We start from the raw sequence: 16,245 nt of genomic DNA, 5'->3' as shown, positions 1-16,245 counted from the left end.
GCAATGCGAGGTCTGCCAGTCAGTTTTCACTGAGTGTTGTTGTATTCTGTTGGTCCATTATGGGTGTGCAAGTGGGTCTCTCTCTCTCTCTCATTAAGGGCCATATGTATCATCAAACTATTTTGCATTTCCTAAATAGCGAATTTTAAGGAATCGCTATTTAGGAAATGCAAAATGGTATGTATGAACAAAATCGCTTTTTATTTGCGATTCCTTAAGCTTCCTTATTAGCAAATTCGCATTTTGCGAATTCGCAATTAAGGAATAATTGCCAATGCATTCCTATGGGCCAGGAGGCCCATAGGAATGAATGCAAAATAATTCTCAAATTGCGAATTCGCAATTTGCTAATCGCAATTTGAGAATTATTGCAAGGGTCCCGGGGTGTCTCAAAGACACCCTGCTGCACCCCTGAAAAGAACATGCGTGTGCATATGGCGCACATACATGCCCTGTGTGTGCATCATATGCCACCTTTAAAAATGCCAATTTGTGCATTTCTGGAAGAATTCGCAATTTACCATCAACTGAAAGTTGGTGGTAATTTGCGAATTCTTACACAAAATTCGCAAGCTAAAATTGCTACATACATAGCATTTAAGGAATCGCAAATTTGCGATTCCCTAAATGCTATGGAAAAACAAGGAATCGCACAAGTTTGCAATTCCTTATTTTGGGAATGTTTCATACATTCCAAAACGTGCAAAACGGCCGTTTGCGAGTCGCAAAGGCCTAAATTCTGCGAATTTCGTCCTTTGCGATTCAAAAACGACTTGATACATATTGCCCGAAGTGAGAATGCGTCATGTTGTCTTAGTGTGGGTGTGTGTCAGTCTCTCAGCGAGTGGTTCTGTTTTGTGATTGTCCAGGGCGAGTCGTAGGAGACTTCTGTAGAGTCGTGGGGCATGTGCAGTCCCATAGATAAACAATATTGAAAATTGATGATTTTGCCAATACCATCTTTTAAGCTGCCATTCCCTTACCAGTGGATCAAGCGATCAAAGATGGACCACGTGCCCCTTTGTGAAGAAATTGAAGGGATCACCAAACCACTACTTTATGTCACTAGCCATGGAAAAAATTGAAAATATTTGCAGTACTTGACACTTGAAAGCTAAAAGACAAGACTACCCCTTAGTGGCAAGGCGGCATCAACCTGGGAAGGAGGATTTCTTCACTGTTCTCTAAGGTGTGGAGTCAGCTCATCAGAGGTATGCGGTTTCCTACTGGAAAAACAGACTGGACGTCTGATGGAGAGCCCGGGGCATCTGTTTTAGGTGGCCCCCTCCATAGGATCCCAGCACCTGAGCATGTTTTCTGTCTTTTTTCGCAAAGAGCAGGTGTAGCAAGCCTTCACTTTCTATCACAAAAGTAACAGGCTTCCTTCCCCTTTTAAGCCTCTGTATAGACCTAATATGAAACTTGAAGTAGTTGTGATGGTATATTTAACACAATTGCATGAGGGTACTTGTGAGACTAAATCTAGGTTTGTTGTTCCCCCAAGCTGCATTATGCTGCCTATTAACAGGAAAAAAGACCAACGATTGCTCCTTAAGTTTATCTAGTGCTGCTGTATAGTAATTTGTTCACCAGTCACATCTGAATCTGCCTCTCCACTACTACCTAGAGCAGAATTGGGTCATTAGCATTTCACAGTTTCCGAGCAGAAAAGATATGAATAGATATAACAAATAAAACACTGCTAATTTTCATCAGTTTTTGCTCTATGATATGAGCCCTGGTAATACAAATGTCAACTTGTTTCAACTGCTACTGTGTTTTTATTGGTCTTCATCGGGAAACATCTTCTCTGCTAGAATGTGTGTGCCACAATAGTTGTATGCCCTTAATAGCAGTCTGGAATCACAGCCATTTTCGTTTTGATGTTCCCCCCTTAATGAGAGTCATTTCATGTTTAACTTTAATGCATACCATGTAAACGGAAAGAACAGATAATCATGCTGTTTGGCAACACAGACCTCATACTAGCAGAAGTTCAAGAATTCATCCTTTCTGTGTTGCAAGAAATCCCAAAGTACTGACCAGGCCAGCTCAACGATCACCCCCTAACACCTGACCCTCGAGCCCCATCTTTCATCTTCAGATGCGATAATTTCGGGCTACTATTTCATCCTCTGCATCTCCGCCAGTCCACCCTCCCGTACAGACAGCCTCTAGCAGAAACATTGCATTCCGTTATTAAACTTGCCACTCGTCTCCTTCTTGCTTAATTGCAAAAGCCTCAGTCAAGAAAAGTAATAAGTTGGTGAGTTCAGTGGAAACATTCACTGGAGGCTTCACACCTCTCCTGCCAGGTAAGTGTGTCCAGAAGCAGCTGATAATTGCATGCTCAAAATAAAAGGAAGGGGGAGATGACAGCAAGGGAAGAGGAGAGATGGGTGCGAGGAGTGGAAGGCCGAGAAAAGGAGGAGGAGAGGGATGGGAAGAAGAAAGGAAGGGGAAGAGGAAATGAGAGGCAAGTGGAGAGAATTGGAGGAGAGGAAGACAGAAAGGATGGAGGAAGTGAGGGAAAGGAAGAGGAAATAAAGAAAGAAAGAGGAAAAATAGCAGGTACATAATCATAATAATCCACATTTGTAAAGCACAACAATCACCCGTAAGGGTCTCTAGGCGCTGGGGGCCGTTAGGGAAGATTAAGCAAGCTATTGCCCAGAGTCACATGGTGCTGGGCTAACCTGCCGCCGGAGCCGGGAATCAAACCATGATCCCCAGATTCCAGCGTCAGCCAGGACTGGCCCCAGCGGACACCGGGCATTTCCCCGGTGGGCCGCAAGGGTGGGGGCCGGTTTTGGGCCCCTGGGGGCCATTTTCGTTACCGTGGGCCGGGACTATCAGCCGCCGGTAAAAAAATCGGCCAAAAACGGCCCTAGAAAAGAGCTCGGCCGCATCCCCTCCTCCCTGGAGGGGAAGCAGGCCGAGCAGTTTGCCAGGGCCGGTTTCGGTTCCCAGTCCGGCCCTGGCGTCAGCCGCCCTGGCCGCGGCGCCACACATCTCCCTATCCCTACCCATAGCTTTGGGTAGGGATGTTTAGGGATGTTACACCCCCTAAACCATGTTTTCAGTGGTAAATAGTTGGGTACAAGTGCTTTCAGTTGGGTTTGTGAAGTGTCTGTTGGATTTCACCTGGGATTTTTACACACCCACACAGATAAAAACACACAGACACGCTCAGGTCTCTGTTTTGCAGGCCTTAAAGAAATGTTGATTAGTTTGAAATATGTTGTGTTTTTAGAGTCTCTAAAAGTCCGCTCTCGTTTCACTGCCCCTTAAGCCCACCTCATGTCCTGCTTCTCATATAATGTGTTTTAACACGATATCGAAGCGCAATTGTTGGGAAATCTGAAGCCCCCCACAATCTTGCTGACCAAGCTACGCCCCTGGAGAAGAGGGGAGAAGAATGTGATGCGAGAACGATTGAAAAGCTGGGTGAGGGGAAGGAAGAGGAAAGAAAGAAGGAAGAGGAAAGAGAAGAATTGGAGGAGACAGTGAGGCGAGACAAAGGGAAAGGAGAGGGAAGAAGAGAGCAGGGTCGGAGGAGAGGAAAACTGAAAAGAAGGAAGGCGGGAGAGAAGGGAAAGAAGAGGAAAGTGAAGCTAAGATGTAAGAAAGGTGGAGGGGAGCAAGAGAGGAAATTAATAGGGTACAATGAGCCTGGACGGCAATAAAGGGTTGCTAGGGGTAGTCCACTGGCTTGCACTTTGGTATCCCTGACCCTGCCCTTGCTTCCTTTGGCTTAGAGGGCAATGAAGCTACAGGATGAGAAAGTACATAGCTCTAAGGGCCATCTCTGCCTTCCATAGTGTTAACTCTTTGCCACTCAACTACCAATAAGAGGCTGTTTAGAGGGTGAGGGAAAGACAGTCAACTAACTCGGATGTCATCAGGTGTCAAAGGGTGTGTTCCGCGACATTTGACATGGTTAATCAGCGTCAATGGAAACGCGATGAGTGGCGAGATGTGATGGAAGAGCAGGAGAGAAAGGCTTGATAGAAGAGAAGCTCGCCGGTGAAGGAGGAGAGCAACTGGCATGCCAGAAGCAATAGCTTAACAGAGAATTGTGGCAGAGGAGGGGAAGCAGCAGTGCTTAATTTCTAGAATAATAAGTGCCAGGGCCCTGACCAGGAGGCTTGCGCTACCCATTCCCCCGTCATCGCTGCCAATGAAAGTACCAAAACAAATAATAGCCATCTCTCTCGCCTGCAAGTGTGACAGTTCAGATTATTCCAGGTCCCCAAAAGCTAAAGCAATGTCTGGGGAGGCAGGCATCAGTATTGTATTCATAAACAACCGTTGTTCTGCTCATCTGTAAAATAGATGAGCGGTGCCAACATGTGGCAGTGTCATAAGTGTGGTGATGACAATTAAGTGCCGTTGCTGAGCACCGGAAACCAATTAAGTGCTAGTGCCAAGCACCGGAAACCACCGGCTCAAATGAAGCACTGGGAAGAAGAAAAAACAGAAGAGCAAGCGGGGAAGGTGAAAGGAGCAGTGAAGGAGGCATGAAGAGGGGGGTGGAAGAGGGAGTGCGGGGAAAGAGGACACTGGAAAGCAACAAAGAAAAAAAATACCCGTAGCCAGTGTTTTAATTGAGCAGGCACTGTCCGGTACTGAGTACCTGCACTTGTTTAATTGGAGGTGGAGAGTACCTGCACTTCTGAGAGATGGTGCAATACATTTAATGCTGGAGTACAGGCACTTCTCAGGGGCAGACACGTCCTCTAAATAGTGAGTACTTGCACATCTATATTTTCATTTAAGGCACAGCTGTAGATGTAAAGGAAAGCATGAGGGAAGAGGAAAAAGAAGTAGAAAGTGGGTAGCAGGAGGATGGAGGGAAGGAAGAGGAAAGTTGCACAAGTCTTGGTTGGATTCTGCGTGGTCCTGGTGTTGCTTTAGTGCGATAGGTCATGACTGAGCCACGTTAGCAGAGGTATAGGTGGGTCTCAGAGCTGCAACCGCTAGGCCGCCGCAGGCTGTGGTGAGATCTCAGCCCTCGTGGCAGTATCTCTGCAATGAGAAATGGTAATGTGGAGATCCCGCAATGACGGCGGATCCCCCGCCACGAGTGCTGAGGATCTTTGTGGATTGGGCCCATGGGGTCTCCGTCCAGCTGGTTGTGCACATTTCTCTTCAGCTGCAGTCAGTTTATATATCCTGATGTAAATTTCGCCATCCCTCCTGTGCATATCTCAACAGCATCTGTGTCCCAGTCCAGCACATATGTGCCCTCATGCACCCAGGGCTGGACTGGGGACCAAAAACGGTCCTGGCACAAATGCTCAAACCAGCCTTTCTCTCCTCGTTCTATCTCTCTCTTTCAATCCAGCAATTCTCTTTCTCTCTCTCTCTTTCCTTCCTCTCTCTCTTCTCCCTATCCAATTGCTCCCTGTCCCTCCATTCTCCTCTCACCCTCTTTCTCTCTCTTGAAGCCCCCTTGTTTCTAACTGTAATTAACCTCTGGGAGCTGGGGAAAGTGACTTCTTTACTTGCTGATGTCTTACACACTTTCTCTCTTCCTCGAAATTCAGGAAGATACAAAATCTGCAAGTGAGTAAAAAAAATCAGGAATCTGTGGAAGATTTGAAAATATCCAAAATCCACCAGGAACTATGTAGAAAACTAAGAAATCTATACTTTCCATAGAAAGATATTATTGCACACTCGGACTGTGCCAACATATGCCTTGCAGCATTACAATGTGGAGAAGTGTGGCTCACGGATTAGAGCGGCAGACCCTGATGCAGAGGTCTGGCCCGGGACCAGGGTTCAATTCCCGACGCGGCAGGGTCCTGAACCCAAAAAAGTCCACGGACTCGATAATTCTCACCTCGGTGCCTATTCTAATCATGGGTCCCACGCTGCAACTCTGGGCAATAGCTGCTTAATCTCCACTACGGCGACCCACCCGCTGCGGGATGCCTGGCTTTCACCTTGGGGATGCCCAGTAAGGGTTATCTCACAGGGAAAAGCCAGGACGGGTTCCCAAGGCAAGCGCCTTGATGCCTTCGGGTGATACGTGCGCTATATAAGTTGCAATACATACATACAGAAGGCCATGAAAGCATACAAAGCCAAAGCTCTGTGTTTACAAGTCTGTTTTCCTAGGCGCGTCACCCAGATGCTTTTAGAGGATTTAGTTGTAAACCATATCGATTGACTGACTGGTGATCTTATGGACATCTAGATGATACAATGTATGGTCAAGTGGTGGATCACCTCCTCTCAACATCTCTTACCTGTGTTCTTGTCCGTGCTGTGCTCCGTGACGTGGTCAGGCTGATGCACCCACTCCCCGTTGCACTTGAAGTAGACCTGGGTGGCTGGAGTGGCCTCGCAGGCCAGGGTCACTGGCTTGTTCTTCACAATGTAGACATCACTAGGCTCCACCAGGAAATGTGGGAGCAGTTCCCCTGAGGTTGATCCAGCTCCTGCACCTGCTGGGGCACCGGGGGCCCCTGGTAGTGGGTTGGCAGCCATGGCATTCGGCTGGGCGTCTGTAAACAAAAAGCAGAGATGATGGTCATCATAAGAGATGTAATGTCCTGCATCAACACCTTTAATACAGATTCCAAGCAAATGCACAGGATCTGATTGGGAAAATGTATTTATTCGTATCTTCTGCTTGATAAGAACATTTAATAAATATTATGTTTGGTGGTGTTGAAAGTTTAAAATCTTCAAAGAACATCAAAATCAACTAACAGTTCATAAATCTAACAGACCTAGAGATTCTAGGGTCAGAACAGCCATTTCTTACTAAGCATGCAACCCTATATATGCCAGGGACCCCGGGCTAAAGCAACCTTTACCTTCTAGGGACTGTGTCCCTCCCAGCAAAGCTCACATATGGAGACAGGGAATCAAGGGTCGAAGGCTGGTCAACTCAAGATAAATTAACCCTGTTGACTTCAAAAGAATAAAAAGCATGGAGGAAAACGACCAGCCTACTCCTCTGGACTGAAACTGACTGCATCTCAGAGCCTGGCCATGCTTCCTCATCTGTAAACCAAGCCAACACCGTAGGAGACACTCTTCGGATAGCCAGTTGGCCCTTATCCAATCATCTACTATAAACAATGTCCATTACTGTAACATGATGATCTCACACCTTGGGAGCCTCTGACTACAAGCCAGCACTGCAAAGTGCCTAAAAGGCAGCAGGTGCACGCCCCATAAAACCTGCCCTTAATGAAATGCAAATGCAAAAACAACAATTGATGGACAGAATGCAGAACAATGTCATACATTCAACCCAGTACAGAGATCTGGGCCTAAATCCATCGTTTTTTTGCACTCCACACCACCCCAGTTCAGACATGGCCATATGCAACTCAGCCTTGACCCTGTGACTCATGGAAACAGTGCAACCCGAACTGCCAAGTCATGTCTTTCCTGGACCGGAATCAAGCACTAAGTTCGCAGGGTATGCTCAGACGTGAGTCCCTTGCTCACTTTGACACTGGAGTCAAGCAAGCCCGGCTGAAGATGGCTGTAATGCCAGAAACCGGTCCTGGGAAGCTTGATTCCGGTCCGGGGAAGACATGGCTTGGCAGTTCGGGCTGGACTGTTCCCATGAGGCACAGGGTCAGACAGATTTGCATATGGCCATGTCTGAACTGGGGTGGCGGAGTGAGCTAAATAACGGTGATGGATCAAACCCAGATCAGTTGACTGGGGGTGAGTGTTTGTATTGTCAACGCTCCGTCCATCACCACCTTTGGTTTTCCTTCTTTCTTAATGAAATGCAGTCATAGGGACTCCAAAGGTCAACCATCTGCTCTATCCCGGCATGTTACTGGAGCAGCATAAAATTGTCCCTAACCTCATTATTATTGATTAGGCCACATATGTATATTTTGGCCTTACGTATTCATGAGATATAATGTAACCTGTAAGAGAAAAGTGCACTTAAAGCCAGATACGAAATGCATGTGCTCTGTAATCACGACATTGATACACGTGTGTCTAATGCACTGTTTTAGTAATAACGAGTTATAGTTCATATGTATTTCTAAGAAAATGTTTTGCTTTGCTATGTAATGGAATATGTATGCATGAGAAATGCATTTACTCTTATAACGGGACTGTTCGTGTATTAGCATTTATCCAGATGTAATGTGTATGGACGTTTTTCATTTGTTAACTTGACCAAAGGCCTTAACATTTGGGTTTTGCAAAGTTTAACCTTCAATGTGAATGTTCTCTTGGGTGTCGTGTTTTTCTTCCCTCTCCAGATGCCTGGTACGAAGACCTAATGATGGAAAGAAGGCTCATTTGTGTGAAACTGATAAAGTAGCGAGAAGGGAGTCAAGGATGAAAGAAAATACGAACAGAAGGGGGCTTACTGTCTGTGTGGAATGAAGGCATAAATTGAAGGTCGTCTAGAGATATATGGATCAAACGAGAAGGAGTTATCGACGTGTTTTCGAAACATACATCTAAGAAGAAGGAATTATGACTGCGTCTTGTTAAAGAAAGTATTGTCTGCAGGTGGTCACTAATTGGGTCTTTGACAATAATTTAGTAGGGTCTTTGAGAGTATAACTAGGCAATGCTTGTGACTGCGCACTGCACACTACGCAGAGAGCCCTTAGGAGAGGTTTAGACCTCTGTAAATTACCTATCTATGCTTTTTTCAGTTGTCCGGCTTTAGGTTATGCAATACTTTAACGTGAAACTTCAACTGAAGTTTCATGCTGACACCTGTCTCTTTATCATGTGAATTTAGTCAAAGCCTTGTTTAGCATCTCATAGAATAGCCTAATTGAAGATTTAGAAATCTTCATGCATCATAGACAAGAAAATTGGACTTCATAATTCTCTTATTCTGCTGTGGTTTTGTTCTTTTGTACCATCATCACTGAGGTTCTCATTAGTTGTTTACTATTGTGAATTAACTTTGTTTGTAGAGTTGAAAGTCCATTAATACATTTCTATTGTTATGCGATGTTCTTGAGATTGATTTATATTACGCTGCCTTTAAATTTGTAATGAATACATGTTTAATATGATTTCCGTCTTGAAGTTTTACTGCGTGGCCAAATGGGTTGCACTGCATTTTGAATTTGAATTGAAAACTAACTCCTTTAGTCCTCGAGCTCCTTAAAAAAAGATCAGACCCAGAGGGGCCAAAAAGGGCCCAAATCCACTCCGCTGAAGCATTACCACACTGGGGCATTCAATCTGAGGGATCCATGTTTTATTTATTGTCTGTCTCAAGCATGTTACCACCCTGCACAGGTGATCTGGGAGATCTTCAAGGCCATAGGCATGGGACAGGGGTCCCATAGGGGCTGGGTCCTTCCTTATTTGTGTTTGCCCTCCTAAAAGTGACCAGTCTCTGGTTGCTGAATTTAAAAAACACTGCACTAGCCTGGTCACTTTCCAAAATCAGGCAGTTCCCAGGTAGAATAGAACCACAGATTCTGGTTTCAGCCCCTCTTATGGGTCATATAAAACAGGCAATTAAGATGTTGCAGCACCGGGGTTCTGTATTTGTCACAATAGCATGCATGCTAATCCTCAATACTCCCGACTCAGAGGGGAGACCACTGATTTTTGAAGCCAAAAAAAGCTTTATTTATGGCTGTCTCCTGCCTGAAATTCCATCAGCTTCATTAGAGGTCAATGGGGAAAATACATTCCCAGGTTTTTGTTTTTCAAAATCTCCCACTTTCCTGTTGTAAAATGTTGGCATGCATGCAACTTTTTAAATGCATCTTACTTGCATATTCATTGTTACTATCACTGCACATGACTATCATGTGTACACTATGCTACCTGCTGGCCTACCTGTGCAGATAAAGTGTGCAACACCCTACTCTGATGTGGACCTTGGGAAGGGGGAGAAGAGGAGAGCTGATGGCGGGCTGCCTACCCACAATGCTTACTTTGTAAAAGAAAAAGTGCTGATGCTCTACTTAGAAGCACTATCCAGGGCAATTAAAGGGCGTGCCCAATAGCAAGGGTGGTAGTGGTAACTAGTCAAAATATTGAGTTTTTAATTTCGACTAGACATAATATCGAGTTAAAAATATAGAATAGACATAATATCGACTAGACATAATACAGACTACAAAAATATCGACTAGAAAAAATTAATATCGACTAGAATAGCAAAAATATCGAATCAAAAATATAGAATGGACATATTATCGACTAGACAGAATATAGACAACAAAAATATCGAATTTAAGGTAAGTTAATATTAATATTTAATTTTTGTGTAATATAATTCTGTAGAGGGTTGTGGGTTTATAGGGGAATAGGGTGGGAAGCAATTTAATTATAATTAATTAAATATGTTTTTTTAATTATTGGTATTTATTTAGAATTAATTGTTAAATTATTATTAATTGGTTTTTAATTAAAATAAAATTGCTAATTAATTTTAATTGATTAATTGATAAATATTTTATTTTTAGTAATTTATTTATTGTAACAGTTTGTGGGTTTATAGGGGAATGGGGTGGGAAGTAATTTAATTATAATTAAATATGTTGTTTTATTTATTGGTATTTATTTGGAATTAATTGTTAAATTATTATTAATTGTTAATTAATTAAAATATAATTGCTAATTAATTTTAATTGATTAATTTATCAATATTTTATTTTTAGTAATTTATTTTCTGTAGCAGGTTGTGGGTTTATAGGGGAATCGGGTGGGAAGTAATTTTATTATAATAAATTAAATATGTAATTTAATTTTTAGGTATTTACTTAAGAATTAATTGTTAATTATTATTAATTGGCAATTAATTAAAATATAATTGATAATTAAATGTAACTGATTAAATTGATAAATATGTTAATTTTAGTAATTTATTGTCTGTAGCGGGTTGTGGGTTTATAGGGGAATAGGGTGGCAAGTAATTTATTATAATTAATTAAATATGTTATTTTAATTATTGGGATTTATTTAGAATTAATTGTAAATTAATTATTAATTTGTAATTAAATAAAATATATTTTGTAATTTATTGTAATTGATTAATTGATAATTATGTTACTTTTATTAAATTAATTTCTGTAGTGGGTAGTGTGTTTTTAGGGGAATAGATAGTGAAATAATTTAATTGTAAGTAATTACATTTTTGAATAAAACATTAATTGAGTTAATTTTTTAAAATACGTTTAAATTGTTAATTATTTTATTATTAATAGGTAAATAATTAGTATTAGTAGGTAATTTTTATTAATAAATAATTTGTATTTGTATTTTACATTGATTATTTAATATATTTTACACTATTGTAAAATATTTTAATTATTTGTAATTGGCGTTACTATTTATATTATTTATATTTAAGTAAGAAGTATTTACTTGCCCTACTATTGCACTCACTGTAGTTGCAATAGTAATTGTAGCCCTACGCTATCCAACGCTTTCCCTACTGTTGCACTCACTGGAGTTGGAATAGTAATTTTTACCTCTACACTATCCAACGCTTTCCCTACTGTTGCACTCACTGGAGTGGGAATAGTAATGTTTACCCCAACGCTATTCAACGCTTTCCCTACTGTTGCACTCTCTGGAGTGGGAATAGTCATTTTAACCCTACGCTATCCAACGCTTACCCTGATGTTGCACTCACTGGAGTTGGAATAGTAATTTAAACCCCTACGCTATCCAATGTATTCCCTACTGTTGCACTCTCTGGAGTTGGAATAGTAATTTTTACCTCTACGCTATCCAACTCTTACCCTACTGTTACACTCACTGGAGTTGGAATAGTAATTTAAACCGCTACGCTATCCAACGCTTTCCCTACTGTTCACTCTCCGGAGTGGTAATAGTAATTTTTACCCCTACGCTATCCATTGTTTTCCCTACTGTTGCACTCGCTGGAGAGGGAATAGTAATTTTTACCCCTACGCTATCCAACCCTTTCCTTACTGTTGCACTCACTGGAGTTGCAATAGTAATTTTAACCCCTAGGCTATCCAACGCTTTCCCTACTGTTGCACTCACTGCAGTGGGAATAGTAATTTTTATCCCTACGCTAACCAACGCTTTCCTTACTGTTGCACTCTTTGGAGTAGGAATAGTAATTTTTACCCCTACGCTATCCAACACTTTCCCTACTGTTGCACTCTCTGGAGTGGGAATAGTAATTTTTACCCCTACGCTATCCAATGCTTTCCCTACTGTTGCACTCTTTGGAGTGGGAATAGTAATTTTTATCCCTACGCTATCCAACGCTTTCCCTACTGCTGCACTCGCTGGAGTGGAAACAGTAATTTTTAGCCCTACGCTATCCAACGCTTTCCCTACTGTTGCACTGTCTGGAATGGGAATAGTAATTTTTACCCCTACGCTATCCAACGCTTTCCCTACTGTTGCACTCGCTGGAGTGGGAATAGTAATTTTTACCCCTACGCTATCCAATGCTTTCTCTACTGTTGCACTCACTGGAGTCGTTACAGTAAATTTAACCCTTTTGCTATCCTACGTAAAAAATATTGTATATGTTTTGTAAATAATATGTATATATATATATATATGTATTAAAAAAATATATATTGTTTTGTTACATCAATTATTTCTCAATGTTTCGTTTATTTAATTATTTCAAATATGTTTACATTAATTTAATTTATTATTATATTGATTTTAATTTACTTTTAAGACATTTAAAAAATTCGATATTTTGACAGTCTATATTTTTTACACTCGATATTTTGGAGCCGATATTTTTGTACTTACCTGTTTGAAGATAGGAAGTCGATATTCTTTCAGTCGATATTTTTACCTCGATATTTTGTCCTCTCGCTATTTTGACTGTCGATGTTCTGTCAGTGATCCGGTGGTAGTCTTAAATCCTCCTCACCCCTCTTTAATCTACTGTTGGATACTCCCTACCCCTTTTTTTTATGTCTTGCAGGTTCCTGCTTTCTCCCTTTGTGATGGTTGTTCTGTCTTTGTCTTCCTCTGCCTTTCCCATCTGTGTGTTTTTCCGGTGAATGTCTGATACGGAAAATAATTGCTGGTCCCCAAAATGAATATTGATGGCCTCCACCAGCAACCACTGGCTCATATTAAGCACTGCCTTGCCAGCAAGCGGAACCAGGACTGCTGCAGGATGACATCGCGATGGGGCTCCTTTGTGCTGCTCTCTGCCATGTGCTTGAAACTCCAAGCCCTGGTGGTCCTGCCTTCCCGGCAGCCAGAGGATAATTATCGCGAGATGTCGCCCACTGCAACAGCCCTGTCTTGGAAATCATGTTAGGGACACAGACGAGACTATGAGGTATTGCTCATAAGCCAGGACGGCTGAATCAGGGCTTTCAGCGGGGTGGGCTGAGGAAGGTCTCTAAACATGGGCGGATATCTGTGTTCTGTCCGCCTATACGACCTATCACTTGCACCTCCAAGTTAAGTAACGCGCTTTGGATTAAAATATTGTGCTTGAAGGTGACTTCCCAAATACACTGGAAACAATTGGGTTCACTTGCTCAGCCAAGTGCCATGGCATGATGACCGGCGAGTCATATTAGCCAAATGCCCTGGTGGGGCAGAGGCACTTTTCAACAGGAGAGGGGGTAGAGAGGTATACCCAGGATACTTAGGGCAAGAAAGCAAAAGACAAACGGACGATGGACGGCATGCGGAACAAAACAAACAGCATGACCGGAGATGTTGATGGCCTGTAGTTAGGCTGCTCATGGATCCTGACCACCACCGCCCCAGCAGTGGGTTGCCCACCCTGCTTACAGCTGAGTCCCTGCTTCTGAGGCTGGAGCTGGAACTACTGGCACATCTGGACGGAACTGGGAAGCACCATATGTGACCCAGTAACAGCTGTCCACAGCCAGGCCAGGTGAAGTAATGCCTCCCTGCTTTGCTACCACTTTTGGATTGACAGTGAGTCTCTTGAGTCTGGCTGTGCTCTGCTTTAGCCCCCCCCCCCATGCCTCGCCTGAAACTATATTTGTCTTAACCAGGCAGTAAGCACAGCAGATTAGCCATCTGACATGATTCTGCTGTTTGTATGCCACACAGAACCATGTTCTTAAACCAGCAGACACCTACTGATAGTAGTGCTGGTCCTATTCAGCATTCATTTTTGAGGAGTAGGGCTTATCTTTCATCCTCAGACTTTAACCTAGAGCAAAGCAGAGAAGGCGGAAAGGGAGAGAGCAGGCTGCAAAAGAAGCTGCAAGTGTGAGATAACAAGACTGGAAGCGTAGGGTGGCGGAAGAAAGAGGCACCACTAAGCAGCCTTGTTATTAGACAACCTCAACATGTGTCAGCTCTGGGGACAGGCAGGTAAGAAAATCTTTGAGCCCATGCTCTTATTTTTTTAACAAATTGAACATCACTGATAGGGGAATAGTAAGTGATCCTGAAACCCTTTTATAAAATGTGTGCCCAATCTCATGTGCGAAAACGCCTTAATAAAAAACATTTTTTAAATTAACTCATTTCAAAATGTAATGCTGACCTTTGATATGGAAATTAGGTATTAGTCTGTCCCTATGAACTTCAGGCAAGCTCACTGATTAATGAAAAATGAGAATTCCCTACTACTCTAACACCTCCCAGCCACAGGCCACATTCTTATGGACAAGCACTAAGGTTCATATTTTATGATTCCTTCCTGAAGTACATTAGGTCAAAGAAGACATTGCTCATACACTAACACTTTGGTAAAAGGCAATAAGCTTAAAACATGTTACACAGCTGGCACAAGGGTCCAAGCCCCAAAACAGGACTTGTGTATATATGTATGAATTTATGTATGCACATATGTGGCATTTGTATTGAGCTAACTGAGCCAAAAAAGGCATGGGAGTGTTGCACACCGTGAAACAAAAGCACACAGTCAATGAGTGATATGAGAGGTAGCTGATTAGTGGATTTTTACAGGATGTAGTGTCCATTAAAGAGTGCATCTTCAACTCTTTCCTAAATCGGAGCAGTGTTGGAATGGTCCTTATGGTTATGAGGCTATTGCTCCAAATCCTGAGTGCATACATAGAAAATACCTACAGTTTTGTTTTTTCTCTCATTTTTTGCACTTTTGGTTTGCAGCCTGTTCATATCCTGGCTGGTTGTTGGCGGAACATTTAGTTTCACCTACAGAATTGGTGGGATTTTGGTCAATTTGGATGGTATGCACCTGTTACAACGCATTTTTTACTCCGCACAACCACTACAACGCAGGCATTACACCGCATACTGTTACAACGCATTGCGCTGGGGGGCGCTCTAGGATAAGAGGTAAGTTTAATTTACTATCCAACACCTTCCCTAGGGTCCACAGGGACTGGAGTTAGAATAGTAAATTATACTTACCACTATCCAGCACCCCAAAGCGCTATGCGTTGTAGCAGTATGCATTGTAAATACCGCGTTGTAATGGTATGCGGAGTAAAAGTATGCGTTGTAGCGACATACATCCAATTTGGATTACTCTTTAATGTGAGTTCCGACCATATTAATCCAATTGCCACATGAATTTTATGGATAAGCATTCTTTTGATTTCATTGATTGATATTCTTGTTTTTTTTTAGAATTTTAATTAAGCGTCCGGTTTGTTTTCCGGAGATACTTATTTGTGCAATATTCCTTATTTTAAAGGTATTTAATGCACCTGTATTCCTGGTATGCTAAACTATTTCTATATTTTTTTAGAATGTGTACTCATTAGTATTCAAAGAGCTCTTTGTAATATTTCAAGTGCCGCATCTTCTTTAGCCTCCTGAGATATCCCATGCACAACCTATTCTTTGATTTAATCTGTAATCCAGATTTCTCAAGCATCTTAAAATATAGTCTATATACTAGTTTCTAGATTGTTTTAACATTCCTTGCAACTGGTTTTTCAGAATTTCCTGGCATTTTCTTTAAACCACTATGCTTGTTATTCCAAAACCTGCACAGCCTGACTCAAGAGAATCCTCAAATGAAATTACTGTCAACAGGCTGAGATCAGTGAAATGTGGACAATTTGTAGGCCCCAAGGCAAAGTGTAAATACATAGGGGATTGTAGGCTTTCTGTACTTAAATGTAGGTTATTGAATATCCTTTAGTGGAAACTCAGATAACGTTTTTTGTAATTGAATTAAATTGAATTGAATTTAGTACTTTTATAGTGCTAACTGTCACCCTACGGGTATCCTGGCGCTTCTGACTGAGAGGGAAACCTTGTTGGAAAAAAAGGTCAGGCCGAGTATATAGAAGGCGGAGAGCTAAGATTTTGGAAAGAGCCACGTTT

The 16,245-nt window shown here is 42.1% G+C and overlaps 1 protein-coding gene across 1 annotated transcript in view; it reads right to left on the bottom strand.

The window, feature by feature from the left end:
* Positions 1 to 16,245, bottom strand: part of UNC5A (unc-5 netrin receptor A) — a 909,459-nt gene that overhangs the window by 443,107 nt on the left and 450,107 nt on the right. The window contains exon 2 of the mRNA XM_086931766.1: positions 6,258 to 6,515. Coding sequence (XP_086787892.1) covers positions 6,258 to 6,515 — 258 coding nt within the window. The remainder of the gene's footprint in view (positions 1 to 6,257; positions 6,516 to 16,245) is intronic.

This window comes from Lissotriton vulgaris, chromosome 7, assembly GCF_964263255.1.
Source record: "Lissotriton vulgaris chromosome 7, aLisVul1.2, whole genome shotgun sequence".
NCBI lineage: Eukaryota > Metazoa > Chordata > Amphibia > Caudata > Salamandridae > Lissotriton > Lissotriton vulgaris.
This window is presented reverse-complemented; position numbering and strand designations above follow the sequence as displayed.